Below are 27790 nucleotides of genomic sequence, written 5' to 3' on the forward strand. Positions count from 1 at the left end.
CAACAGTGTGATGGTGTTGCAAAAAAAGCAAACATGATTCTGGGATGCATTAACAGGTGTGTTGCGAACAAGACGTGAGAAGCCATTCTTTCGCTCTATTCTGCGCTGGTTAGGTCTCAGCTAGAGTATTGTGTTCAGTTCTGGGCACCGCAGTTCAAAAAACGTGGAGAAAATGGAGAGGGTCCAGAAAAGAGCAACAAGAACGATTAAAGGTCTAGAGAATGTGACTTATGAAAAAAGGCTGAAAGAATTGGGCTTGTTTAGTTTGGAAAAAAGAAAATTGAGGGGAGACATGATAGCAGTTTTCAGGTATCTAAAAGGGGTCAGAAGGAAGAAGGAGAGAACTTGTTCTTCTTGGCCTCTGAGGATAGAACAAGAGGCAACAGGCTTAAACTGCAGCAAGGGAGGTTTAAGTTGGACATTAGGAAAAAGTTCCTAACTGTCGGGGCGGTCAAACAGTGGAATAAATTGCCAAGGGAGGTTGTGGAATCTCCATCGCTGGAGATATTTAAGAACAGGTTAGATAGATGTCTATCAGGGATGCTTTAGATAGTACTTGGCCCTGCCATTGGGGCAGGAGGCTGGACTCGATAGCCTCTTGAGGTCCCTTCCAGTCCTAGTGTTCTATGATTCTAAGTAAGCCTGCAGAACCCAAGTGAAATCTCATAGGACCTGAATGCAGGAAGCACAGAAATCTTTGGATGCTTGATTGTACATCATCTCCTTCCTCTTCAGCTCTTTTCAGTCAAAAAGCAGTTTGCAGTCCAGGGTAGTGATCCAATTAACCCCAAATACCTTCTAATCAAAGGGTCTCACCCATAATAAGGAAATACAATAAATATTTTATTTTAGAAACATTTGTTTGTACCTTAAAAATAATCTGTAAATGTTTACCTGTTTTAAAACTATTTTTCCTCGATGTTTTTTTGAAGTTCAACAGTTTCAACATTTAATTCATTTTTGTCATAGATAACAATAATGCCACTCACTGTCATTACTAAAACAAAAGCACTTTGTAAAAAATAACAGCTCAGTTTCACCACACAGGTATATGCTCATGAACACCGCAATTTAAAGCCAACTCACCTGGCTCAGGTGCAAGTTATGAGAACTAGGGTCGCAGCTATTGGAAGTCCTCCCTGAATACCCTTGTTTAATTAAAGGATCAGCGAAGCAAGCACTTTGTTACATAGACAAAAAACTGGTGTGGTTAATATTTTTGTCCTTGAATGCATCAATTCTCAGTTTTCAGAGTAACTACTAGACAGACTAGACGCCTGTTTTCTTTTTCCAAACAACTTCATATTGTGCAGGTAACCCCTTGACCTGGAGAGCAGGTGCCCCTTGCCCCTGTATTCCAGGTACACAATGAAGGCTTCCCATTGCATTACACTTTCATGGTGAATTGGTCTTCCAGAACATTGTGCAACAGAGCGTAATCTCATCTGTTACTTGTATCTGAATCCCTGATGAGCTATCCAATACCAGCCAAGATGCAAACCAACCACAAGTACCAGCTTGTTTTGTTTTGTTTTGTTTTAAGACAGTAAAATTAAAAATCTGGAAATGGTGTCATGTTTGCCCATAAAAATGTCCAATATGTTTTCTCACGCTAAACAGGCTCTAAGACCACGGCAAAATGAAAAAACAGCAGCATTACTCTGAAATCAAGTACATTCAAATTGTTAAAATTGTCTATTTCCATCTGAAAAAGAGGTTGCAAGCTGGAGGAGTCATCTTTGGAAGTGGGAAAGCATAGCAGCATGTTGCAGAAGAGTGTCTATCCCACCACCTGACGGTTCTCATACTTGTATATGTGTGCACAGGTTAATCAACTCCAGTAATGGGAGAGTGAAGGCAGAGGGAAAAGTGGGCATTATAAGAAGAGGTGATGACATTCCCAACTGAAAAGCTCACTGAAAATCCTATGACCAACACACAGGTTAAATACGGTGTCACTCCATGGAATGGGAAAGGGAAAGTCCACACTTGGGAGGATACGTATACCAGCCACCTACAGGGCAACAGCATACCAGCATTAAAATAGCACAAAAAACAAAATGCATTGACCTGTTCAGGAAGAGAAGTACTGGAGTAAGATAGTCAACCACTTATTAACAGGTCTTTTATCCAGAAAAAAATATTGGGGAACAAAGGCAACTCCTAGTGCTAAGGAAACAGCCAAACTGCTCTGTATTTGAAGTAAAGTCCAGCTGCGTAAAGGAGCCATTCTCTAGGTTTTAAGTCCTGCTAATGATACCACCATGAGTCCATCAAAGGAACTTGGAGCAGTTTCATGTATATCACTGATGTCATCCCAGCAAACACAGGAAAGATCATCTCAGATGATCTGCCACAGAGTCTCCAGTTGTTTAACTGTCAATTAGCTTAATCTAGTCAAGAAAAGTATTTTCCTCTCAATAGATGGTACTTCATGAAACGGACTTCAGATCCGCCAGTTGTCCCCTTAAGAGAAAATTATTTCTTTTTTGCTCAGGAAAAGCCCTACAAACTTACCTGAGATTTGCTCCTCTACCCACTCCACACAGTAGCCACATATCCTGACCAAAGCAGCATGAAACCTCAGTCTGTAGAGGCCAGATGCTCTTCCTTGCCCCTGCTATTGTTCCTTGAGTTCTTTGGAGAACTATTTTATAACACAGCCATTCCGCCTTCACAGCGGCTGGTGATCATGTTTGGTATTTCAGTCCATGTGTCAATATGAGGGTTATAAACTTCAACAGAATCCAAAGTCCCTGGGGCAGCAAAATCATGACTAGAAGCTCGGCCACCTGAGGCATAAAGAAGTCCATTTACAGCCACAACACACAACCCAGCTCTGGGTAACTTCATTGGTGCAACTTCAACCCATTTCTCCTACGGAGGGAAGAAAAACATATCAGCAAACTGCTGTAACTAAGCTCCTTAGGCCTAAGTAGTACTCCCCCCACCACTTCCAAAGAGAATAGCTCTTAAGTTTACAGAAATGTCTGAAGTCCCCACATGACCACGTAGTTATAAGGAAATTCAAATATGCTAATAATGGTACCATACAAGGGTGTAGTACTGTACTGTTTACCATTAAACACCCCAAAGCACTTTGCAAAGAGAGGCTTGATTCTGCAAACCCTTATTTATTCTCGGAAGCAGTCCCCTTGATACAAGTTTTGTGAGAATAGGGCCACGTATGTACACCTCTAGAGAACAGTACAACAGGTGCTTCGCACAGCACAGGAACAGTACAAAACAATTTAAACAAGTGAAAAAAAACCAAACCTCCATTCCAACTGCAAATTAAAGGCAACATGTAAACATCCACCAGGACTGTCAATATTGCTTCTATAGAAAGTGCTACAGAAATCTACAGAACTACAGTGGGAAGAATTTAAGTCAAAATCTCCAGATAGCACAGTGATTTCCAGCACCATTTTGGGATATTTGTCTAGTATTGATTTGGATGGAAAACCACCACCAGCAGCACTTCAAAGCTGGTTTTACAGTAAATTCCAAGATATTTAATATACTTGTCTAGAATGTGGAGTAATGAATTGAACAACCTATAGCAGAACTGCTCTTTCATATTCTCCATGATATATAGTAACTACAAACTCTTCTGTTTATTGTTAGTATACACATGCTTTTCAAACAAACATGATGAGATTATAGAGAGAACTACTCCAAAGACCAGCATGTATTTCAACTCCTGGAACCACCTTAATGTTCCCTGAAGTGTAATTTCCAGATTATTGCCTGGGAGCAAATAGGAAATGGAGTTTGTAAAATATTTATCCCCTCAACATGAGTTATGCTGAAACTGGATAACACCACCAACTATCACTATGAAAGTAAGAGAATGACAGGAGAGTGGCAGCATCTATTAGCATCTTTATAAGTCAGCCTATAGTTTGTATTTCTGAGATTTCTAGACACTACTGTACCTCTTCAAAGGAATATCTCTCGACAGTACGAAGTGCATCTTGAGTCTCATTCATTCCTCCAACAGAATAGATGGAATCATTGAGGGCAGCTACACCAAGGTATGCCCTTCGGGTGCCCATTGGAGGAAGTGTAGACCAGCGTTTGGACATTGGATCATAGACTTCAAAAGAACGCAGTTCTACTCCTTCATTGCTGATGCCCCCAACAACATAAATTAAACCTGGAGAGACAAGTTTTCCCCATTCAATCCATGCTTAGACATAGCAGACACCACAGAAAATAAATTAAATTGCCTATCACACAATGCAAATTTGATCTTTTCCTTCAAATTACTTATGAATGGAAACCAACCAACATCTTCTATTGGCTCAGAAACAAGCAATACAAGCCATTAGTGGGTATGTCTACACTGTAACAAATAGAAACAAAACAGCAGACTGACTCAGACTTGTGTGACAGGGCTACAAAAAGCAGCTTAGATATTTAGGTATGGGTTACAGCCCAAGACCCTCCCTCCTTTAGAAGTTTCAGAGCCCGCTTCCAGCCAGAGCCCAAACACTAAAATGCTGTAAGCCTCGTACTGCAAGCCTGAGGCAGTTAATTCACTTAGGCTCCGAGACGCATTGCTGTGATTTATTGGGTTTTTTGCAACACAGATGTACACAGGTGGAACTGGGATCCAAAAATAACTGCAAGCCTTAGGGGCAGGCAGCCTGAGTATGCAAGGAGTTCTGCTGAAGACAGAGGAGAGTGCTGCTCTCAGTTTATACACCTGAGGCAGGGAGAGTCAGCGTTTTGTTGATAAACAGAATGAAAAACAGGTGGTTAAGATAAGAAAGGACTGTCAATTCTTTTTTTAAAAGATAAATTATCTGTTCCAAGTTTGGTGAACTGCAAAAAAGCCTAAATAACCAAGTAATTGTAAGGTTTTTCTACAATTGTTTCAACTGTGGCATTCAAAAGTTGGTAACTAAAGTTACCAATATCTTTCTTTGAAAAGATAACTGATATTTTAAAGAAAGGAAATGTAGATGATCTAATATACCTGGATATCAGTAATGCCTCTGACACAGTTTCACATGAGAAATTATTACATTGGAGAAGATGGGGATTAATATGAGAACTGAAAGGTTGCTAAAGAAATGGTTATAAGGGAAGACAAAGGTGAACTCTCAGGCTAGAGGAAATTTACTGGTGGAATTCCTCAAGGATCAGTCTTGGGACCAAGCTTATTGAACATTTTTTTTTACTGACCATGGTACAAAAAGTGGGTGTGCGCTAATAAAATTTTCAGAGGACATACAGTTGGATGCCAATACTGAGGAGGACTGGAATATCATACAAGATGATGCGGGTGACCTTGTAAATTGAAGCAACAGAAATGGGATGATATTTAACAGTGCAAAGCCATGCATTTAGGTACTAACAAGTGCCCAACTTAAAGTAAAAATTCTTATCAGTTAATTGGAAGTGACAGTGGAGAAGATATTGGTTGACCACAGGATGACTGAGCTGTCAGTGTGACGCGGCTGTGAAAAGGTTAATGAATTCCTGGTGTGCATCAAGCAATGCATTTCTAGTAGAGACAGGAATGCATTAGTACCACTATGTAAGACATAGGTGAGACCTCCTCTGGAATACTATGTGCAATTCTGGTCTCTCATGTTTGAGAGCAATGAATTCCAACTGGAACAGGCACAGAGAAGGGCTATGAGGATGATCTGAAGACATAAAAACCTATCTTATGAAAACAGACTCAAAAGAACTTGGCTTGTTCAATCTAGCCAATATAAGTCTAAAAAAGATGTTGAATACTCTCTATATATACACATCAGAGATAAATACCAAGGAGGGAGCGGAGTTGTTTAAGCATCAATATGGACCCAAGAACAAATACACACAAATTGGCCAGCAACAAGTTTAGGCTTAAAAAGAGGCAAAAATCTGATCACCAGAGGGTAGTTTTGGAGCAGTCGCCCAAAGGCAGCAGTGGGGACAAAAAACCCAACTGGCTTCAAAATTGGGCTTGATAAGTTTATTGAGGAAACAGAATGTCACAATTGCCCACAATGATGGGTGCCAATCAAGAAACTGTCTGTAGCAAAAAGCCCCAACAGAAGGAAATGGAACGCTAGATGGAAAGGCCTCAGAGCTACTATAGAGAATTATTCCCTGGTATGTTTGATGGATTGCTCACATGCTTCAAGGTCTAATGGAGGATCACCATTTATAGGGTCAGGGAGGAATTTTTGGCCAGGATCAGACTGGAAGCGATTTCACCTTCTTCTGCAGCATGGGGCCTGGAATTACTTACAGGTTTAAACTGGTGTAAATGGTAATTTGAAGTCTGTAAATCTTAATCTGAGGACTTCAGTAACTCAGCCTGAGGTTAAGAGTCTATTACAAGAATGAGTGGGTGAGGTTCTGTGGCCTGCAATATGAAGGAGGTCAGTTCATGACGGTCCCTTCCGACTTTAGTAAGAGCACCTGAAACACTATACAAGTTTTAACTTAACCAGCGTACTGTAAGTGACTTGCCACAAAATGTCAGAACATGTTCGTATTAGAGCTGAGTGGATCTAATAATTATACATTTTTTTTCTTGATGTAGGAATTAGGCACAATGTTCCTGTCAGATATTTCTAAGTTATTATCTGGAGCTACAAAGTTTCAGCGTAGACATTGGGGCTCAGATTGGAACTGCAGCTCTGGAATGCTATGAGGTCAGAGGGTCTCAGAGTACAAGTTCCAGGCCCAGCGTCTACACAATTTTATAGCTCTGCAGCCTTAGTCCTGTGAGCAGGAGAGTCAGCTGAGACTAGCCAGCTACGTGTGTTTTATTGCACAGTAGATATACCCTAAATTAAATGAGGAAGGACAGGGGACTTACTTGTGAGGCATAAATGCACATATTTATTAAGAATATTCAGACAAGTATTTGGATCTCTGACTTTTGAGATACTGAATGCTAGCTTGATTTCATGTTCACAAACACAGGAAAACTATTTTCAAAAGGTAACTGATAGGGTAGGAAAGAATTTTCTAATCTGGTTTATTAAATCTTGGTTTTACCTTTATTTAGATGAGTGCAGACCTTTAGGCTCAAGTTCCACAGAAATAAAACAATGTTATCAAAAGAGGCCAGACAGCAGAAAGGAGAACCACTCAAAATGCAACAGGGCTGCAGGAACTGGGGGACGTGTGCCCACAATGCACTGCTGCCACAGTCAAACTCAGGTAACTTAATGGGGACACACTAAGTCAACTTTGTGAGCAGGTGGACACTCAACTTCGACTTTATCAAAAGTTAGGGTTAACAATTCAACTTTATTAAATTCAACTTTATTCCCAGGTGTAGACCTACCCTCAGAGCTGAAAGCTCAGAGCTCAGGAAGTTTTACAAAGTTACAAGGCACACATAGACAGGAATCCCTGATTGTAACATCAACCTTCAAATTCCTTACACAACTTCTCCCTGAACTGTTGGTTATTACTTAGCTAGGAAAGCCATAACCAAAACCCACTCACCATGCATTTCACAACACCCAAAATAATAGCGGGGCACAGCCATACTGCCCACCATCTCCCAGCTATTTAACTCAGGATCAAATCTTTCAATTGTGTTGCCGATTTCAGCTCCAACCCAACCTCCTGCAAAAAGAAAACACACTGGTCAAGTTAAATGTCAGTACTACAGGCCTTTTTTATGTGTGACAGTGAACACGTTTCTGTATCAGTATACTTATAAGGTCAAGTTCAATAGGCTGCATCTTTGTATACAAAGGTAAATATGAATATTTTCAATATGACAAAACCATTGGGTTTATATAACCAATAAAATGCAAGAGATTCAAAGTCCAAATAGCATGACCAAAGATAATTATGTAAGGAAATACCTTAATACGATACGACAAAAGTACATGGAGAATACAGAGAAAACAACTGTAAGGCTACCAAGTCTTATGTTTCAGGACAGGAGCTGATCAGCAGGTAGGTCCAAGGAAAACAATTTCCTCCAGGTACTGCAATGTTGAATAATCATGGGCATTATGGAACCCATGAAACATCTGGAACTGGCAACTTTTCGAGACAGGATGTTGGACTTAAAACACAATAGATCAATTACCTTATCAACTAAAACGATCCTATAACTTTCCTTCCCAATCTTTTACTTTCCAAATAAATTACCATACTAGTATATTAGATTTTTGTTACACTTCAACATTTGATTTTAAAAAGCTTTCAAACGCCTAATTTCTGAAGCATCATTTACAAGACAGTGATATAGATCAGTGTTTCTTAACTCCCCACCTCCCCTACCCCCAACTTTTTTTTTTTTTTTTTTTGAGACCATGGAACACTAAACAATAATATTTTTATGTGGAACAGCTACGAAAATTTTCATTAAAAAAAAATGTTGTCAGTCTCCCGCACCCATGCCCCCAAAAAAAAGCTACATATTCTTCAAAAAACAAAATGAAGTAATTTAATCAGGTATGATAACAATGAAGTAACATTGTACCTGGTTCTAATAACAAAAAGTATATCCCATCAGTGTATGATACCAAGAAAGTGTCAGACACTCATGGCACACTTGCAAGCTGTTCATGAAACACCAGTGATCCACAGAACATAGTTTAAAAAACAATGATATAGATGATATCATGCAGTTAATTACTTTTGAGGCATGATGACAGCTTGTGTCAGATTTTCCTTTTGCTTATTGTTTATATAATTAAAAGTCCAAATATAGCATAATTAAGGATCTACTCCCCTTTACCATTTCCCCCCATATTTCTCTATAAAACAGTCTATTTAACAGGAAAACATTACATAAAGAGCTTAAGTAACATGGGAGAATTTAAGATTCTTGGGACAATCTTGTCACTTTGCCCAGTTATTAAAGTAAGATTCTTTTGGAGTTCTTCTGCTCAATAAGCAGGGTGGAAGATTACAAATATTGGACAATTACTTTTGTTACATGGAAATATCAGATAGCACCAGAGACGAGGCTTCTGTTTCACAGAGAGGATAACTACACAGCCACTGCTCAGACCATCTTATATTCTAGGGCCCTTATCCTGACATAGACTGGATACAGAAGGACTGCTGCACCTAGACAAAATCTTGCATATTTCAACAGGGCTTCAGGGAAGCACAGCAACACACCTGTGTGCTACCCATTGTGAGACTGCAGCAGAGATAAGAGCTACGCTGAGATTCAGAGAAAGATAACATTAGGCAGGTGCTCGCAGCATTGTGAAGCAACATGCTTTTCAAGTCAAATATGTTGGTAATTCCTTATTTAAAAATAAGGTACTTTTTATTAAGCTGACATGACAGCAAAGGTCTATGTGAGTGAAAACTTTAAACAACACATATTTATGTTCTTACAATTTAGTAGTGAGCCTCACTGTTAAGCACACATGGACTTCCCAGTTTGAATCTCAGCTCTGCAGCTGAACTTACTGGACAAGTAACTTAACTTCCCTTTGGGCTTGTCTACACTACCTCCCTACTTTGGAGGGAGGATCGTAAGTAGGCTGTTGGGAGTTTATTAATGAAGTGCTGCCGAGCATATGCAGCACTTCATTAAGCAAATTTCTGCCCCCGCGGCAACTCCGAAGTGTTAAACTTCGAAGTGCTGGCTCGCATGTAGCCGCAGCTCACCCACTGGTACTTTGAAGTGCCTGGCCAACTTCAAAGTCCCTTTACTTCTGAGGCATAAAGGGACTTTGAAGTTGCCCAGGCACTGCGAAGTACCGGCAGGTGAGCCGCCGCTGCTGCACGCGAGCAGGCACTTCGAAGTTTAACACTTCAGAATTGCCATGGGGGGGATTTGCTTAATGAAGTGCTGCATATGCCCCACAGCACTTAATTAATAAACTCCCAACACCCTACTTACCATGCTCCCTTTGAAGTAGGGAGGTAGTGTAGACACAGCCTTTACCTGTTTCCCCATCCATCCATCACAGAAGGCTGTGAGGCTTAATGTCTGATAAAGCACAGAATTTCAGATAAAGGTACTACTGAAGTAGAAAGTCTGACAGAGTATTTTGGAATGCCTTTTTTTTTGGTAAAGAAAATCAGACTAACTTGCATACACAGTTTGGTTGGGGTATTAAAGAGTTATTCTGAAAATACGTGCTATTCCATTGGTTGGCTAACATGCTTCCCTTGGAAATTATGGCATCTCTTCCTATGTGCACTCACAAAAACACCCATCAGCTGTAAGCTACAGCTGTTTTTCAAATCTTAGTATTATACATGGGTTTAATGTTAATATTTAAAATCCACAAACCGATTTGATCAGATATGCTAATGGCTTTAAAACCATCTTTACCTAAAGGAAACTGTATAGTTACCCAAAGCATAGATAACACCATAACATGCACACACTCCAAGTCCACACCGAGGATGGTTCATAGAGGCCACAGTTGTCCACTGCTTAATAACAGGATCATAGCATTCAGTGCAGTCAAAGATCATTGAATCCTTCTCTCCTTGTTAGAAAAAAGGCAGAAACAAATAGATGAGTTAGAACAGTGGTCCTCAACTCACTTGTCATGGTGGGTCCCATATCCCACTTGCTGTGTGTTATGGGGGTTGCACCCACACAATACATGTACTACCTATATGGCCAAGATGAAGTCACAGGGGTCACAGCTATATGCTGACTGAGACAAGTTGAGAACTAGTGAAGCTAGAATATTCTGCAATTCAGACACACAAGCACTGTCCATCTCCTGCCACAGGGACAGGGCCTCATGTACAGTATCTGAATCAAGGCCATTTCTCTCATCTTGCCAAAATATGAAAACAAAAGCCTCATGTAGATCAGAAAACTAAAGTAGCGCTGAAAATGGTTTTCAGCAATGGTTTCCCAAAACAGCCATGAATGAAACACTGCAGCATTGTTCTTCTGTGTGAAATAATGCACTCTAAATACAGGTTAAGACTACAACATTTAATATCACAGTGTATCTTTTGTTTTGTTTTACTACGTGTACACACCACTTACATTTGAGACACACTAAGCTAACCTTCCCACATCCTGGATACCACCAGTTGAGAAAAGGAAAGCTCTGTTCTTGTAGTGGAGTTTCTACTATACTTAGGTGTAATTTAAGCTGACAATTGTATTCAATGTGCCAAGTGCGAACAGAGAAATCCTCTCATACATCATTAACTGATTAAAAATACAGGAAACAAATGCTAGGAATCAATGGTCAGTTCTCCTATTACAAAATGGTACACAGCAGGGTCTTCTCCTGTGTCCAAGGATCTGTACTGGGACCAGTGCTTTTCAACATATTCATACATGATCTTTAAAAGGGGTGAACACTGAGGAACCAAAATTTGCAGAGGATACAAAATTATTGGGGATATTTAAATCCAAAGCAGACTGCAACAAATTACAAAGGGATCTCACAAAATTGGGTGACAAAACAGTGGATAATTTCTTTATTTTGACAGAGTTACTAGCCTAATGCAGTGTTTTCCAAAGTGTGGTATGCTACAGGATTTCAAGGGGTACATGGGAGAAAATGAATTACTAAAAATCAGGAGATAAGCATGGGGATGGCCCTGGGAGAGGGGAGTACACCAATAAGGCCAAAGTCCCAAAAGGGATATGTACATGTTTTAAGTTTGGGAAACACTGGCCTAGTGGATTGGAAGGAAGCAGCAGACATGATATTTCTTGATTTAAATAAGACTTCTGACACACACCTCCATGACATTATAAGAGAAGTAGGGAAATGTAGTTTAGATGAAAATTACTGTAAGATGGGCACAGAACTGGTTGGAAAAACATATTCAGAATAGTTATCAATGGCTCTCTGTCTAACTGGGAGGATGTAGCTAGTGGGGTACCAAAGGGTTAGTACTGGCCCAGCAATATTTTCCATGAACGACATGCGTGAAAAAACAGCTTTACAAAATCTGCAGATGACACCAATCTGGGAGAGACTGCAAACTCTGAGGAGTACAAGAATAGAATTCAAAACAACCTCAACAAATCATATAATTGGTCTCAGTTCACAAGACGAAATCCAATAAAAATCAGTACTACATTTTAGAGAAGGAAAAACCAAACGCACACTTACTAAACATTGAGTGATTGCCTAGGTGACAGTATTGCTGTAAAGGATCTGGGGAGGCTACAACGGACGACATATTGAACGTGAGTTAAGTAGATGCAGTTGTAAAAATGACTAGTGTAATTTTGGAGATATTTTAACAGCATTGCCACATGTAAGACACTGAGGTAATTATCTCTTTGCTCAGCACTAATGAGGCCTCAACTGGAGTATTAGGTCCAATTCTGGATAGCACATTTTTGGAAGGAAGTAGATAAACTGGAAAGAGTCTACAGGAGAGTGCTAAGCAATAATAAAAGATTTACAAAACCGCAATCTATAAAAAAAAATTTTAAAAAACCAGTCATACTTAATTTTGAAAAAAAAATTGAGGATCTGTCAAATATATTAAGGACAGATAATAAAGATCCACTGCTCTCTATACTCACTTAAGGTACAACAACAACTAGTGAATTTAATCTGCAGTAAGAGAGATTTAGATTAGCCATTAGGAAAATATTTCAACTATAAATTCTGGAACAAACATTCTACAGAGGCTATGAAATCCTCATTCTTGGAGGTTAAGAGCTGACCACCTGTCATGAACTATCTAGGTGTGCTAGATCCTGCCTCAGCATGTAGGGCTGGACTCGATTACCTCACCAAGCCCCTTGCCATACCCACATTTCTATCATTCTATTAAAATTAATACTGGCTGGGGGATGTTACAGTAGGCAACACCCCCGCCTCATCTGGTTATAGAGACCCAAAAGTAACATATTCCTTTCATCCTTCACCTCCAATTGCATAGACCATTCCTCCTACCACAGCCACTCCCAACCCGCTGCGAGCCTGGTGAAGTGAAGATACAGTGGTCCAGTATTGACTGAACGTGTCAAAACGCTCCACACAACTGAGGGCTCTGCTGTCGCTCCAGCGTCCCCCCTGCAGGCGAGTATATCCACCTAGACAAAGTAGACAGAGTAAGTTAGCAGCTCTCTCTCTGCAAGGTCCTAGCCAATTCTAATGCCCAGTTCTAATGGTTCACATGTTGCAAAAAGCCAAAATAATAGCAAAAAGATATATAAAAAGTGATTAACATCTTCATTCAGTGCAGTCATGTGTATGCTAATTCTCATCAAATCAAACTTCTTCCTTCAGCAGGGAATTTCAGAAACTATTCCACTGGAGAAATCAATATTATATTTAGAGTTTTGGGGAAAAAAAACATCACTGGGAAGGCAGCATGCTCTAGTACAGAGCACTGGATAAGGACTCAGGAGACTTGGTTTCTGTTCTCAGCTGGACCACTGGCCCGCTGGGACAGTCTTGGGCAAGCCATTTCCTCAGCCCGTGCCTCAGCTTCCCCATCTGTAAAAATTGATGTAGATACTAACCTTCCCTGTAAAGCGCTTTGAGATCAATAGATAAGATTATCTATTGGAGATTCTGGACTTCTGGTGTAAAAAAACCAGATAGAAATACCTGCCAGAGCATTAGATGCTGAAGCATCTTACAGTATACCAATGGAAATTTTCTCCTAGATTTACTTACTATCTGATAAAAGAAGAGGGATGATTCTGTGGTTAAAGCATAATACTGGATACAGGTTGAAACTCTCTCATCTGGCACTCTCTCATTTGGCAACATCCCTTGTCCGGCAAGACAACAGATGTTTCTGGACCAGAGAGCACCTGGAGAGAAAGCTCCAGCTGCACAGAAGCCCTGTTGTGGCAGGGAGCCCTGCTGGCAGCCTGCTCTGGGGTGCTGCAGGGCAGGCAGCCAGGTCAGGGAGCCCCACTACAGGAGCCCACCTGGAGCTGGGAAGCCTCACTGTGGGGAGCTCAGCGTCAGTCAGGAACCTTGCCAAGAGCCCTGCAGCCTTGCAAGCGAGTCCTGTAGGAGTGGCCTCCCCTCGGCAATCTGGGAGCCTGAACTCCCCTCATCCAGCAAATCCCCTTGTTCGGAACCACTCAGGTCCTGAGGGTGCCAGATGAGGGAGGTGTAACTGTAGTATTGAGGCTTGGGAGGAGATAAAGTTTTTATTCTTGGCTCTGTCAGAGATTGTGTGACTTCCAGAAATTCAATTCATCTCACACTCAGTTCTCTCATCTGAGAAAAAGAAGGTGATAGTACCAACTTCAGAGGACCAGGGGAAAACTGATTTAATATACATTTACAAAGCTCTTTGAGACACCTGAATATAAGGTGAATAGTCACAGAGAGGTAGCCATGTTAGTCTGTATCTTCCCAAACCAAAAAAGCAGTCCTGTAGCACTTTAAAAACTAACAAAATAATTTATTAGGTGATGAGCTTTCATAGGACAGACCCACTTCTTCAGAAAGCTCGTCATCTAATAATTATTTTGTTAGTCTTTCAAGTGCTACAAAACTGATTTTTTGTTTCCTGAATATAAGGCGCTAGAGAACGGCAAAGTAGAGTCTTCTGGTCCATGACCTTAGTCTTAAGAGAGTTTTGCAATTCTTAATATATCCACTCCTGGAACTGTCACCTCCACTATTAGCAAAAACTGCTTCTGCACAAATTTCAAGAGGGTAAACATATCAAATGAACAGCAGAACTAAAAAAATTAAATATAACCCCAAATACAAGAGGCACAAGTGTTCTTTGATTATACCCATCGTTTCTGAAAGACCTATTAATTTAGAAAGATCACCAGACTGGTATAAAAATGTTTATTTTTTATAATGGGAAAAGGGGGAAGAAATGTAACACCCTCAGAAGTTGGAAGTTCTCCCTATATATTCCACTTGTGAACAGTGCACATAGCAGGCTGCATTATTGCTCTGCATTTGAGGCAAGTGATTCCTACGAGACCATTCCAGGCTACAATACTGCATTCAACAAAGACAAAATATAAATGTATTTTGGAATGTGCTCCAATTATTTGCTAATAAACATATTTACAATTGTACTCCAGCAGCACATTCACTACTCTAGATACAACAAATTGCACTATTTTGGCAGCTACCTTTCGATAAAGAATTTAAAAGATTTTAATGCACCATGAAATATCAAGCCACTGTTTTTAAAAAGGTTAAAATAAGCATATTCTAACCCACGGCATAGAGGTATTTCCTAGCTTTCCTCCGGGGACGAGCCTTAGATGTTTGCAGAAAATTGCTGACTTTGTTCTCTTTGGGAGATTTGCAGATTTCACAATATTCTTTCAACAGGGTTTGAAGAGCCACCCGAAGACTGAAATCTGTAACACCTTGGAAAAGAAAAATCAAAAAAGAGACAAGAAAGAAAAAAGTCAGAATGGTAACCATGAAAATCAGTAATTTGACTAATCTGGGGAAAAATATGTAAGTTAACTATTATTATCAGTGTGTGTTTGCTTCTCATATTATAAACTAAGACAGATCTCTGTAGATTTTGCAAATACTAATGTAAAAGTTTCACAAAGGCCTAGATGTCAAATCAAAATTTGAGTCTATATTAAATATGCCTGGGGAATTTTGCACCAAAAATTAAAAATGTTTCACATAAGATTTTAAAATTCTGCACATTTTATGTCAAAATAACACTGCATAATCATACCAGTTCCAATTATTTTGGAAATTTATTTCAAAACTGCTACCAAGACTGTCCGTTCCACAGACATTACATTTTCCCCCAGTAATAGAAAGTTAAAGAAACCCCTAAGACAACCCAGTTCCTGTTTCTCTATCCCCTTTCCTGCCACACAGACCCTCCCGTAACAGCATAACAAATATGATTTTTCTATAACCATATTGAGAGGCCTGAAGCCTTCCTCTACAGCCAGAATAAAAGAGCAAGAGCCATTAATTGTGAAGCTACAAGTCCCATTCACATTCCACCTACGTTTCATTACAACAGTGTCACACCAGGCTGTTAAGAAGGAGACCACATTCTAATGCCACCCACTGTTACTAGATAAAGAAAGCAAATTTCTAGATTGGTAAGAAAACTTAGTTAATCGTATTTTGTCTGGCAAGAAACTACTTATCAAAACTGAGATTGTGGAATCCCCATTCTGTGACTGTCTTCACCTTTCTACTGTTTTCCATATGATCTCTGTCTGGTTTGTAATTGTTTTGGTCCGATGTATAATTAATTTTGTTAGATGTAAATCAAATTGAGATGGTGGGGTATGGTTGGTTAGATAATTCTGTTACAGTAGGTTACAATTGGTTAATCAAATTTTACTAAAATAATTGGTCAAGGTATAGCGAAGCAAGATTCAAGTTTCACTACTTAAACCGGAAAGCAGTCATGTAGCACTTTAAAGACTAACAAAATAAATTATTAGGTGATGAACTTTTGTGGGGCAGACCCACTTCTTCAGATCCAGAAATAGTGCTGTGCTGGAAATGTTACTGAAGTGAATAGGCACGACATGTCACTTTCAGCAACATTTCCAGTACAGTAGTGTGATGGAGTGGGGGATACCTGTGTGTGTGTATGGCTCACAGAGGGTGTGCGGCTCCTGCTGAGGGTAACCTTGATGACCAGGTAACACCTCTGGGCTGCAGACAAAGGAGGAGGTGGAGCCTCAGGGGTTTGAATTGGAACTGGGAGTTGGGAAGTAGTTAGTCTGGGCTGAGGGACAGAGAGACAAAGGAGGGGGCAAGGCCCCGGCTCTGGGGGCCCCTGGGGCCTCCTCTCCCCAACATGGATTGAACTGGCTGTCTCTGCCTGCTGTACTGACTCTTCTGTACAATGCTGTGTCCTGTCGGCTAATAAACCTGCTGTTTTCCTGCTAAGCGAGAGACTCTCCTGCCTGCGGACAGGGTGCAGAGCTTGGGGGACCCCAGAACCCCATCACACTCGTGTCAGAAGTGGGATGTTCTGCACCCCGAGGATGGAGCATCCAGCAGTAAGTGACCGGGGCCCAGGAAGAAGTGGGGCCTGCGAGACCCAGGTGTGCTGAAGGGCAGTGAGGTGCAGTTCCCCAAGGTGGAGGGGCCTGCGGCCGAACCCAAGCAAGTGCGGTCGTGGTCCTCGAGAGGGGGTGTCACACCCGAGGAGGGGTTACTCCTGGGAATCTGTTGGAGTCGGTCCCAGAAGGTGGAGGGGCCGAGAGCCCAACCCCCAGGAACAAGTGACCCCTGAGGAGGCTGACGCTGAATGAGTTCTTCCCAAGACAGTGTGCTCATGGTCCCTGAGAGCGGGTGTCACACTGAAGAAGGGGTTCCGCTGGGAGTCTGTTGGAGTCGGTCCCAGAGGGCGGAGGGGCCTACGGCCTAACCCTGGGCAGCTTGTGACCCGCAAGGAGCCTGGCACACTGAAGGGATTCTTCCAGGAATCGTGGGGTGCAGAGGGCATCAGCCTGAGAGCCTGCAACCACACTGAGAAACTCCGCTGTGAAGTGGCAGCACCTGGAAACTGAATCGAGATTAAAGAAGCTGGACAAGGCAGCGTGGATGTGCAGTGGCAGAGGTGAGGGTTAAGGAAAATCCTGCAGAGGTGAGCCCGGATCGGGGCAGGGAACCCTGGACTGCATGGAGCTCTGAACCGAGTGGCCTGCCACAGCTCAAGGAGGGAAGGAGCGATTCCAACCCATCATCTACTAGTGGCCAAGACAGACCTGCGAAGAGTTTTCCAGGCCTGGGCCGAGGAAGGTGCCTGTGTGTCTGTGCAGGAAAGCAGCTGATCCACTGGGAATGGCAAGTTGTCTGTGAGAGAAGCTGCTTCACCTTCTGTGTGTGTGTGGAGACCAGCCGGGGAGCTGGGACAAAGGAGAAAGTGTCTCCCATTGTCTGTCTGTGTTGAACAGCAGCAGCAGCCTGGGGAGAGAGCAGAGCCTGCATTTGGAAAAGGTGCCAATGAGGAAACTAGCCCATTGTCTGAGGAAGACTTCCCCAGCCTAGGGTGGCTGGAGAAGGATCCACCAGAAAAGAGCATTCCAGGTGTGTCTCTGAATCCAGCCATGGGGGCTGGAGCAGAGGGAATGGCTCTGGGATGGGCAGTGGTATCCCTGCTAAGGACACTGGTCCTTGGTGCAAGAAAAGTGCTTCTGCTTCTGGGGATGTGAATCCTTTGCCTGAGCCTGTGGGGGCTCGAGATGGAGCCAAGATTCCAGAGCTGGATCTGAGGGCAGCTGAAGCCCAGATGGGAAGTGGGCCTACCTCTGTGTCTCTCAGGGGGGATGATGCTTTAACTTGGTCTAATCCAGTTAGGATCATCAGGAAATCCCAGAGACCAGACGATTCTGGTACTTGTTCTTTGCCTGATGCTGAGGTGTTATTGGGAGGGGGTGAGAGGACTCTGTCCTACCAGAGTCATCCTCTCGCCAGGACACAAGAACAGCCGGGCAATGGAGTTATGCTGAGTGATGAAGATAAAGGAGCTGGTAGCAGAAGGGAGGAAAGGGATTCTAACCTTCTGTCTGGTGGTACTGGCTGTCTGCCTGGAGGGGGATTACGTGGGATGCCTAACGGGCCAGAAGTGATCCTGGGTGTAGGTGAAACTCAGGAGCTGGTTGTGGCTCAAGGGAGCAGTGCCCCCGTGGAGGCAGACAGGGGTGAGTTATTGTTTGGGGAAGCTCTTAAGGAAGAGAATTTCCCTGAAACTTTTCCTGACCCGTCTGTGGGGACTGCAGAAAATGGGAGTGAGGTGGAGGAGAGTGAACAGGAAAGGTGCTTGTCTGTAAGCACCAGAGCAACCCTTTGCCTGGGGAGAAGTTTGTTTCAGCTCCTGATGGCCAGGACCTGCCTGAGTGTGAAACCACTGGCTGTGCTCTGGAAGGGTCCAAAGCAGGCAGGGTAAAAGTTTCTCAGGAATTGGAAGTTGGTGCAAGTAAAGTAAAAACTATCAGGGAATGTGAGCAGCCCTGTGAGAACCAAATAAAACAGCTGCACAATCAGTCTCTGTAGGATGCAGGAGAGCACCAGCAATTCCCCATCTCCAGATGGTGGAAACACTTATATTCTCACACTGGACTCCAATTCTAATTCCACGGGGAGGCAGAAGTTGGAGGCAAAAGGACAAAGGAGCTGTGGGCCTGGTGGGCCAGTAAGGGATAAACAGGGATTCCTTCATGTGGATTCTGCGTCTGGGACTCACAAAACAACTCTCAGAAAGCAGTTTGGTTTGCAAATTTCCAGACTGGCTGGAAGGGGGCTGTCTCCCTGAGATCATCAATGGCCCAGCTCTTGTTAAAAGGGAGGGCACACCCAGAGAGATCAGATTTCCACCCCAGGGGGCAAGAGAGAAGATTAGAACTTGATGGTGCTAAGAAAGGCCTCAGCCATTTATCCCCAAAATACCAGATTCTCAAAAGTTGTGGTCTACCAAAGAGCAACGTAAATGTACAGTGGCAATGGGTTTGTTCTGTTACTCACGCTGACTGCTGTAACCAAGGGGTGCTGCTACCAAAAGCTGTAGAATTGTACCATGCACTGAATGTTTGAAAAGAGCCATGTGACATGATGACATTGATGTAGAAGCATGAATTGTATGTTAAAGGAGTCTAACTCTGAAATGTCACCATTGTTCCCTGTAACTAGTCTTGCAACCTCTGACATGAGAAGGAACATTCCAAACCTATTGTGTGGCATGGAAGGGAAAACTGAGGCACACAGCCATTGTGGTGGTCTGGCTAAATGCCAAGGATGGAAGCATTTGTACCTTCCGTTACTGGACTGTAACTGAATTCCAGACATCGGCTGGAGCAGCTGTATGGACTGGTGGTCAGATGGGGCAGGACCCAGACCACAAAAGACCTGTTTGATCTGTTGGTGCTGCAGCATCTGTATGGGCTCTGCCCGCCCGACTTGAGAACGTGGCTGACGGACCGGGGCCGAAGCAGGGAGACCAACCAACCCAAGGGAACTAAAGGGACTTGCCCGGCTGCATCACGTGAAAAGGCCCAAGACCAAGCTCCTGACTTGGAGCCTCCCCCAGCAGGACTATGATGTGGAGGTGGTGCACATCGAGGGGAGAACAGAGGGTACAGCCGATGCCCTGTCACAAGGGGAGAGCCCCAAACTTCCCCAGGTCACCAGTTGAGTGACCCCGCTCAGTTCGGTCTGGAAGGGGGGAGAGATGTGATGGAGTGGGGGATACCTGTGTGTGTGTATGGCTCACAGAGGGTGTGCGGCTCCTGCTGAGGGTAACCTTGATGACCAGGTAACACCTCTGGGCTGCAGACAAAGGAGGAGGTGGAGCCTGAGGGGTTTGAATTGGAACTGGGAGTTGGGCAGTAGTTAGTCTGGGCTGAGGGAGAGAGAGACAAAGAAGGGGGCAAGGCCCCGGCTCTGGGGGCCCCTCAGGGCCTCCTCTCCCCAACATGGATTGAACTGGCTGTCTCTGCCTGCTGTACTGACTCTTCTGTACGATGCTGTGTCCTGTCGGCTAATAAACCTGCTGTTTTCCTGCTAAGTGAGAGACTCTCCTGCCTGCGGACAGGGTGCAGAGCTTGGGGGACCCCAGAACCCCATCACAAGTAGTCCCTCAAATTATGTGAGGGTTGCGTTCCCATGCATCCTTGCATAACTCGAACGTTGTGTAAGTTGGGGGTGGGGGCCAGCTTTTTTCCCCAAAGTAACACACATTCTGCAGCTAGGGAAGCAGCAGGAGCACCTGGAGTACCTTCTGAAAGGCCAGTCCTGGGCTCGGGGGGGGGGGGGGGGGGGGGGCGGCACAGTTGGGGAGGGTTAAACCTGGTGGTGGGTTGGGGCTACGGGAGGCGACAAGGAGGGTTAAGTTTGGGGTGGGTTAGGGTTGGGGTGGTGGAGTTGACCCAGTGCTGCGCAGCCCTGTAGGGGGTTGAGCTGGAGCCCCATGTGCATGGTGTGTATGAGAGAGAGAGCTGGAGTGGCGTGTGTGGAGGTGTGAGAGAGCTGGAGCTGCACATGGGAGGAGAGATGAGTGAGTCACAGCAATGTGTATGGGACCGGGGGGCCAGGAGCCAGAGGTGCACGGAGTCGGGGGAAGAAGGGTGAGCTGGAGCTGCATTTTGAGGGATGGCTGCACAGCATTATTTCCATATCAGAAGAAGTGGGTCTGCCCCATGAAACCTCATCACCTAATAAATTATTTTATTTGTCTTTGAAGTGCTACATGACTGCTTTTTTTTGTTTTGTTAGGATAGACTAACATGGCTACCTCTGTTACTTACACTGGAGTCCAAGAAATTAAGGCAGGGAAGAAGGAAGACAGCAAGAAGAGGAGGAAGAAGGGGAAAAGCCTCAGAGGACTCACACCCAAGACCAGAGCTGCCAGACCCTGAGGTACAGCAATCAGCATGCAGAGGGACTGACGTTGTCTGTCCAACAGGGGAAGTCTGCCTGCCTTTATCAAGATTGGTGAGCATGATACTGTGCTTAGCAGCATTCTGCTTTCCTGGTAATTGTAAATAAATAGAGAATAAGAATATTACTGTGTAAGGCTTTTTCAGTGGCATAGATCCTGCATATCCGCACGGAATTATGCCCTGAGCCCTAGGAATTGGGTAGGGGTGGGAGTTTAAATTAACAGGGTCACGCCTTGAGCCCTTCAGATTGGGTAAAGGTGTGTGTCCCCCTGAAGTGTGGAGGGATAAAGACATTTGTGTGAGTAACACTCCAGCTCAGATCCCACCACCCTCTTCTGCTTAAGCCCGAAGGGTAGTTGGTCTGAGAACAGGGGTCAGCAACTCCTGGCACAGGTTCCAAGAGTGGCATCCAAGCCCATTTTCAATGGCACACAAGGCAGGAGCTCAGCCCCGCTCCTCTTCCCCCATGCAGCCAGGTGCAGTTTCTAGGCACTACCCTCTTCTTTCTTCAGAGCATGCTGGTAACTACAGCTGCCAGGAAGCAGTCTCTTCTATGTGTGAGCTGGGCTTTGCTGGGTCCAGCACCCTATAGTGGTGGATAACAGCATAGCAGCTGCCGCTCTTGGAACCTGTGCCGGGGTTGCTGACCCTGTTCTTGGACCAACTACCCTATGGGCTTACTGGATAAACAAGACTGTTCACAAGTCATTGATTTGATCACTGAGTCATTAAGTTGCAGGGACACAGTAATGGCCCTCATAGGTACATTTAGACTTATAAACAGATTCATACTTCATATTTCTAACTTGACATACAAGAATGAAACATGCTCAAAGTCATGCCAACTGTGGATTAATAAAAGACCAGCTAATGCTACCAACCACTGCCTAAACAGTAAAGCTCTGCATCTTAATTCATTTATTAACTAAGCTGTTTTAAGTAAGACTATTAGTGACTTTATAAAGTATCACCAGCACTCAGATCATACATAGAGGTAAAAAGGTCAAATTTTGGCACTTCACCTCAGAAGGGTTGCTGACCCCTGTCCTAGAAGGGCATGTGATCACACCACCCGGTACGGGAATCCAATTTTCCATGGGGATGGGAGATGCAAAAAAAATGGTTTTCAAGTACCTAAAAGAGGGCTACAAGGAGCAGAGAGAAAAATTTTTCTCTTTGGCCTCTGAGGATAGGACAAGAGCAATGGGCTTAAACTGTAGCAAAGGAGGTTTAGGTTGGACATTAGGAAAAACTTCCTAGCTGTCAGGTTGGTTAAACTCTGGAATAAATTGCTTTGGGAAGTTGTGGAATCTGCATCACTGGAGATTTTTAACAGCAGGTTAGACAGAAACCTATCAGGGATGATCTATGTGATGCTTGGTCCTGCTGAGAGGGCAGGGAACTGGACTCTATGGCCTCTTGAGGTCTCTTCCAGTTCTAGTGTTCTATGATGCTATGACGCTTGCCCTAGGGAAAAGTCCATTTAAGCAGTGGGACAAAATCAGCCTTTGTCTTCAGTTAGTCTGTGCAGCTGCCTGCAACACCCTAACAGCAAAAAAATAACTTTGAAGACACTGTAGACCCAAGACAAAATAACTATTACCTCAAATAAGAAAAATTGTTTAGCATAAGAATTGGCATATAACAAGTTTCTGAATGGATTAGAACTAGCTATGAGATTTTTGTTCAATTTACATCAATTTAATTTGATATGACTGCTTAAATTTGCAATCACTTAAATCCTACTTTTTTGTACTTAACAAAAACACTTTGTCAAGCCCAGTGTAAATAACTGTTACTTGCGGGAGGGAGCAACCACTGTGCATATCTCCCTTTCACTGATAAAGTCAGCTAACCTTCTGAGTTATCCTGTGTAAAATTTTTATGCTGGGTAAGACAGATTTGTTTGGGGTTTTGGATCCCATTTAGGGGTTGGTTTCCTGGGAGTTGAGCCTCCAGAGCTGAGACACCTTGGAGCTGAGCTAGTTCAGTGTCTTTGCTGTTCTGCAGGGGGGCAGTAACCCCAACTGTGTACCTTGGCTGTGGGAGACCAGAGGATCTGGCCAAACAAGACAGGGTGGTGGGGAGCCCCAGAGAGCTGGAAGAGAGGCATCAGTGGCATAATCAACACACCAGGACCACAACCCAAGGGGCACCTGTGATTTCACCCCATCACAGTGAGCAGTTTTACTTTTAAACTGGAATAAACAAAAATCAGTGAGATTCTTTACCATGGAGAAATACTCCAGCCAAACAAACATCTGCATTTGCCCAGTTACCTTCTATGTACTTTAAGAGTCTCTGGGGCGGTAACAGAGGGAATCGAACTGGATCGAGTACTTCTACCACATGTTTCTTTCTTCTTCCCAGATCCTTCAAAATCCATTGCATTGCAGCTGTGAAAACTTGGTACTCATCCTCTATAGCAAGCTCCTCACTACGCAAGATCTTAATAAGCTGATCCTTTGTTAGCGCCAGGAACTCCTCACCACTCTGCACTTCCAGAAAGTGTGCATGGATGTAATTCTCTGTGAACTCCTGCAGGTCAGGGCAGGCAATTTGCTCAGAGAACTGAAAGAGTCCAATGCAGTTCAAGGGGTCGATCTGTCCCTTCAGAAATGCACAGCAAAGGTCCACAACTTCAGTCAACTGGAGCATGTCTGCTGCCACTATCAGTTCCTGAACATTATTCTCACCAACATTCACTACTCCTGCGTGCAGAGGACAATATGTGACAAACAGATCATACTTCTGATGTTAGAATAGTCTAAACAGTACTCAGCCTTAGACTTTTCAGTTTGAGTTAGACATTTTAAACTGAGCTTTAATTTGCTTTGCAAAATTACTGTCATCTCACCAATGCTGTAAGGTGTTTACAAGTGCCTGAAAAGGAATTTATCTGGAAGTTGAAAACTGACATTAAAATTGTTAAATACAAATATGAGAGATAACCCAAAGCTCCTGTAAATTACAGAAAAAGTCTTGGGCTGTGTCTACACTAGCTCCCAACTTCAAAGGGATAATGGTAAGTAGTATGTCAGGAGATTATTAATGAAGTTCTGTGGTGCATATGCACCTTAAAATTTTGAGGACTAAAGGGACTTCGAAGTGCCCATGGGTTGGCCATGGCCACATACAAGCAGGCACTTCCAAGTTTAACACTTCAAAGTTGCTGCGGGGGAGAATTAGCTTAATGAAGTGCTGCATATGCACCACTGCACTTCATTAATAATCTCCCAACATCCTACTTACCATGCTTCCTTCGAAGTTAGGAGCTAGTGTAGACACAGCCTTGTTGATTTTCTGCTGCTTGGTTAACTTACCTATCCACAACCACAACAAAAGTAAATAACTATGACCTGCTATCTTATTCTGGGTTTATAGGCACATATACATTTTTTTATCAACGTAACACAGTCCCATCTTGCCCATTTTTTTGTTTTTTTTTGTTTTTTTTTTTACACCTTGGTCCTGCAAAGGCTCTGCTTTAACTTGATTTCAACAGGAATATACATTTTTCTTGAAGTTCAGAATTAATAGGAGAGAGGAAGGATTAGTAAAATAGTTACTTAGGTCACTGCTATCTAAACTTATCTACATGAGTGACCTACAATTCTGAATTAAAAAAAATAAAAACAGCTATCACCTGTCACTGAATGCCACTCAACCTCACCCTAATGGTTATCTGATTATTTGAAAGCTTAAAAACAAAGGTAAAAGAGGATGGTGGCCTTACAGATCAGCTCAGTAAGGTGGTTCCAACTGAAGTGCAAAGTTGAGAGGGAAGCAGCCAAACTCATAGACAAGCCCAGCATCACTGCTGGAAAGGGCCAATGTAATAAGCAATAGCAGCCAAATTACACCTCGCATGTGTAGAGTATGTACATGTTTATGTGCATCCAGACATTTCCAGAGATCACTCACTTTTGTAGTAAATGTAACACACCATCCTGTATTTTGCCCTCCTGCACAAGCACTGTATTTCAGCAGAACAGAAACTCACAATGTAGTGATGTCAAGTATCGGAGGGGTAGCCGTGTTAGTCTGTATCTGTAACAGCAACGAAGGGTCCTGTGGCACCTTATAGACTAACAGAAAAGTTTTGAGCATGAGCTTTTGTGAGCACAGACTCACTTCATCAGATGCTGGACCAGCATCTGATGAAGTGAGTCTGTGCTCACGAAAGCTCATGCTCAAAATTTTTCTGTTAGTCTATAAGGTGCCACAGGACCCTTGGTTAATGTAGTGATGAAGACAGCTAGTTCCTCTCCACTCCAATATAGCACTCAGTCCTGCTGTAGTTTTACAAATCTTTCATCTAGACTAGTTTTAAATGTACTAATGGAATAGGATTTTCAGCACTGTACTGCAAGCTGTACAAATCAGCTGCAACGCAAACTGAGCAAGTCATGCATCTGATGAAGTGGGTCTTTGCCCACGAAAGCTTATGTTACAAAATATCTGTTAGTCTATACAATGCCACAGGACTTCTTGTTGTTTTTGAAGATACAGACTAACATGGCTACCTCTCTGATACTTGAATCAGTTAACTGTCACAGTGCAAAGGGCTTTTCAACACTCCACTTTTCATTCAAAATAGAAAAAATGTAAATGTACCTGTATAAATAAAATCCAGAAGCAACTGAAAGATGCCAGCGTCCACTCCTAGGATGTGCACCACATCCTTTGAAGACTCCTTCATCCCTCCCAAGAACAAAGCAGCAAAGTAAGGGCTGCTTGCAGCTAAGACCACGCGATGGACCTTAAATGTTTCTTCACCAACCTGAAGCTGCACATCACAGAAATGATGCCCACATCTCATTTTGTTAATCTGGGTGAGGAGGAAACAGGCATGCTTATCTGAAGAGAAAGGGCTATTGCTGGCCTGGGGACAACTCACACAAGCCATGATGATCACAGAAAAGACCCAAGACTCCTGTCCATTGTCTTTCTCCAAGTCTAGGAAAGAAAGTGAATAATTTGGAGTCTCATCTAGTTAAGAGTCAACACTGATCAGTGATAGAGTATTATTTTTCTTTTTGATGAATTAAGGTGAATTTGAAGAATGCAGCAGCCAGAAAGGAAGATGCTAAACGAGGAGCACACAAAAACGTTGCTCAGCAGGGGGTGGGGTGGGGGTTACGACTGAAATATGGTAGGAGACCAAGAGATGCACTGGTCACAGCTGCCCATCTCCAGCGAGAGATGACCCCACAGATATGATAGGTCGCAGCATGTCCCATACGGATCTCATTGGACAGATCCCTCACTTCTGTTTCAGCCCCTCTGGATGAGACGGAGGGCCACTGTGCCCATGGGATGAAATGGGGGTGACACCAAGAGCAGTGTTTCACAAGTCTGTGCAGATCCTGACATGCAGGGGAACCACTTGGGGTGGGGCACAGAAGGGCCCACACTGATGCTGGATGCATGGGGAGCACACAGTGAGGGGACAGGCAGTAATTGGGGGAGGCTGAGGCCAACAGCAGAGAGGAAAGGCAGAACAGGGACAGTGGAGGAACCAGGGGATGGGGGAGCACAGGAGGCGGAGGAAGGGTCAGTAAATGGGACAGGGAGCACGCGGAGGGAGCACAGGGGGCAGGTTGTTAACACTGGGGCAGCACAGAAGGAAAGGGGCTGTGGGCACTTGAGAGGGTGTGGAAAGTCGGTAAGGCGGGGGGCTGCGTGAGTGTGGGGTCGGTAACGTGAGGGGCGGGGGCCTGAGGTGGAGAAGGGTCAGTCACACGGGGGGGTGAGGGGCGGTAAGGCGGGGGAACGGAGCTGGGGGAGGGCGGTAAGGCGGGGGCGGGGGGCTGAGGTGGAGAAGGGTCAGTCACACGGGGGGTGAGGGGCGGTGAGGAAGTGGGGGTCAGTAACAAGGAGCGAGGTGATGACGGTGTGGGGGAGGAGCGGTACGGCGGCCGGGGGGGTGGGGGAGGAGCGGTACGGCGCCGGGGGGTGGGGGAGGGGCGTTGCCAGGGTGCTGAGGGAGTGGGGGGGGGGCGGTAACAGGGGGCGGGCGGCAGCGGCGACCCTCCCTCACCTTCTGCCCGCACAGGGAGCGACGCGACAGCCCTTTCCACCCTCCCGGCAACCTCCGCGCGCCGCAAAGCGGAGGGAGGAGCCCGCGGAGGCGGTCCCGGCGCCGGGGTGTTACCGCGCGTGCGCAGCCGGTCGGGACGACGTTGTCCTCCTCTGCCTCGCCCCCACCCCTTGCAGCTACTGAGCATGCGCGGTGCAGCGGGACCCGCTCCCTGGGGCGGAACGTGGGGCGCGGCTCGTGGCCGCCCAGCGCCCCAGGGAGCCGCGCTGAGGTGTAGAGATCAGTGCGGCTTCCGCAGGGAGCGCACCCCTGGGACTCCTTCACACTCCACGAGCTGCTCCTCGTCCAGCTCCACCCTGGCGGCTTTCCCCTGGCCGGTGGCACAGTGCCCTGCTCGCCATGCAATGCTGGAGTGCTCGGCGCTGTCCTGATTCCCGGGGAGGAGCGCCAGGGAGTCATCGGCTCTGGGCAAGGATAAATGA

The 27790-nt window shown here is 44.2% G+C and overlaps 1 protein-coding gene across 2 annotated transcripts; it reads right to left on the reverse strand.

Moving 5' to 3' along the window:
• IPP (intracisternal A particle-promoted polypeptide) lies at positions 1-27410 on the reverse strand. 2 transcript variants are annotated; one of them, XM_075003181.1, is made up of 10 exons: positions 27309-27410; positions 26166-26224; positions 25883-26054; positions 23545-23976; positions 15101-15256; positions 12818-12985; positions 10305-10442; positions 7468-7590; positions 3939-4159; positions 1-2877 (listed from the first exon to the last, which is right to left on the reverse strand). In XM_075003181.1, the coding sequence occupies exons 2-10, from the start codon at positions 26172-26174 to the stop codon at positions 2653-2655; spliced, it is 1644 nt and encodes a 547-aa protein (XP_074859282.1). In that variant the 5' UTR covers positions 26175-26224; positions 27309-27410; the 3' UTR covers positions 1-2652. The 2 variants fall into 2 exon arrangements, with proteins under 2 accessions (XP_074859282.1, XP_074859281.1); XM_075003180.1 differs by having other exon boundaries at positions 25883-26224.
• Between the last annotated feature and the right edge of the window lie 380 nt (positions 27411-27790).

This window comes from Carettochelys insculpta, chromosome 9 (genome assembly GCF_033958435.1).
Source record: "Carettochelys insculpta isolate YL-2023 chromosome 9, ASM3395843v1, whole genome shotgun sequence".
Classification (NCBI taxonomy): Eukaryota; Metazoa; Chordata; order Testudines; family Carettochelyidae; genus Carettochelys; species Carettochelys insculpta.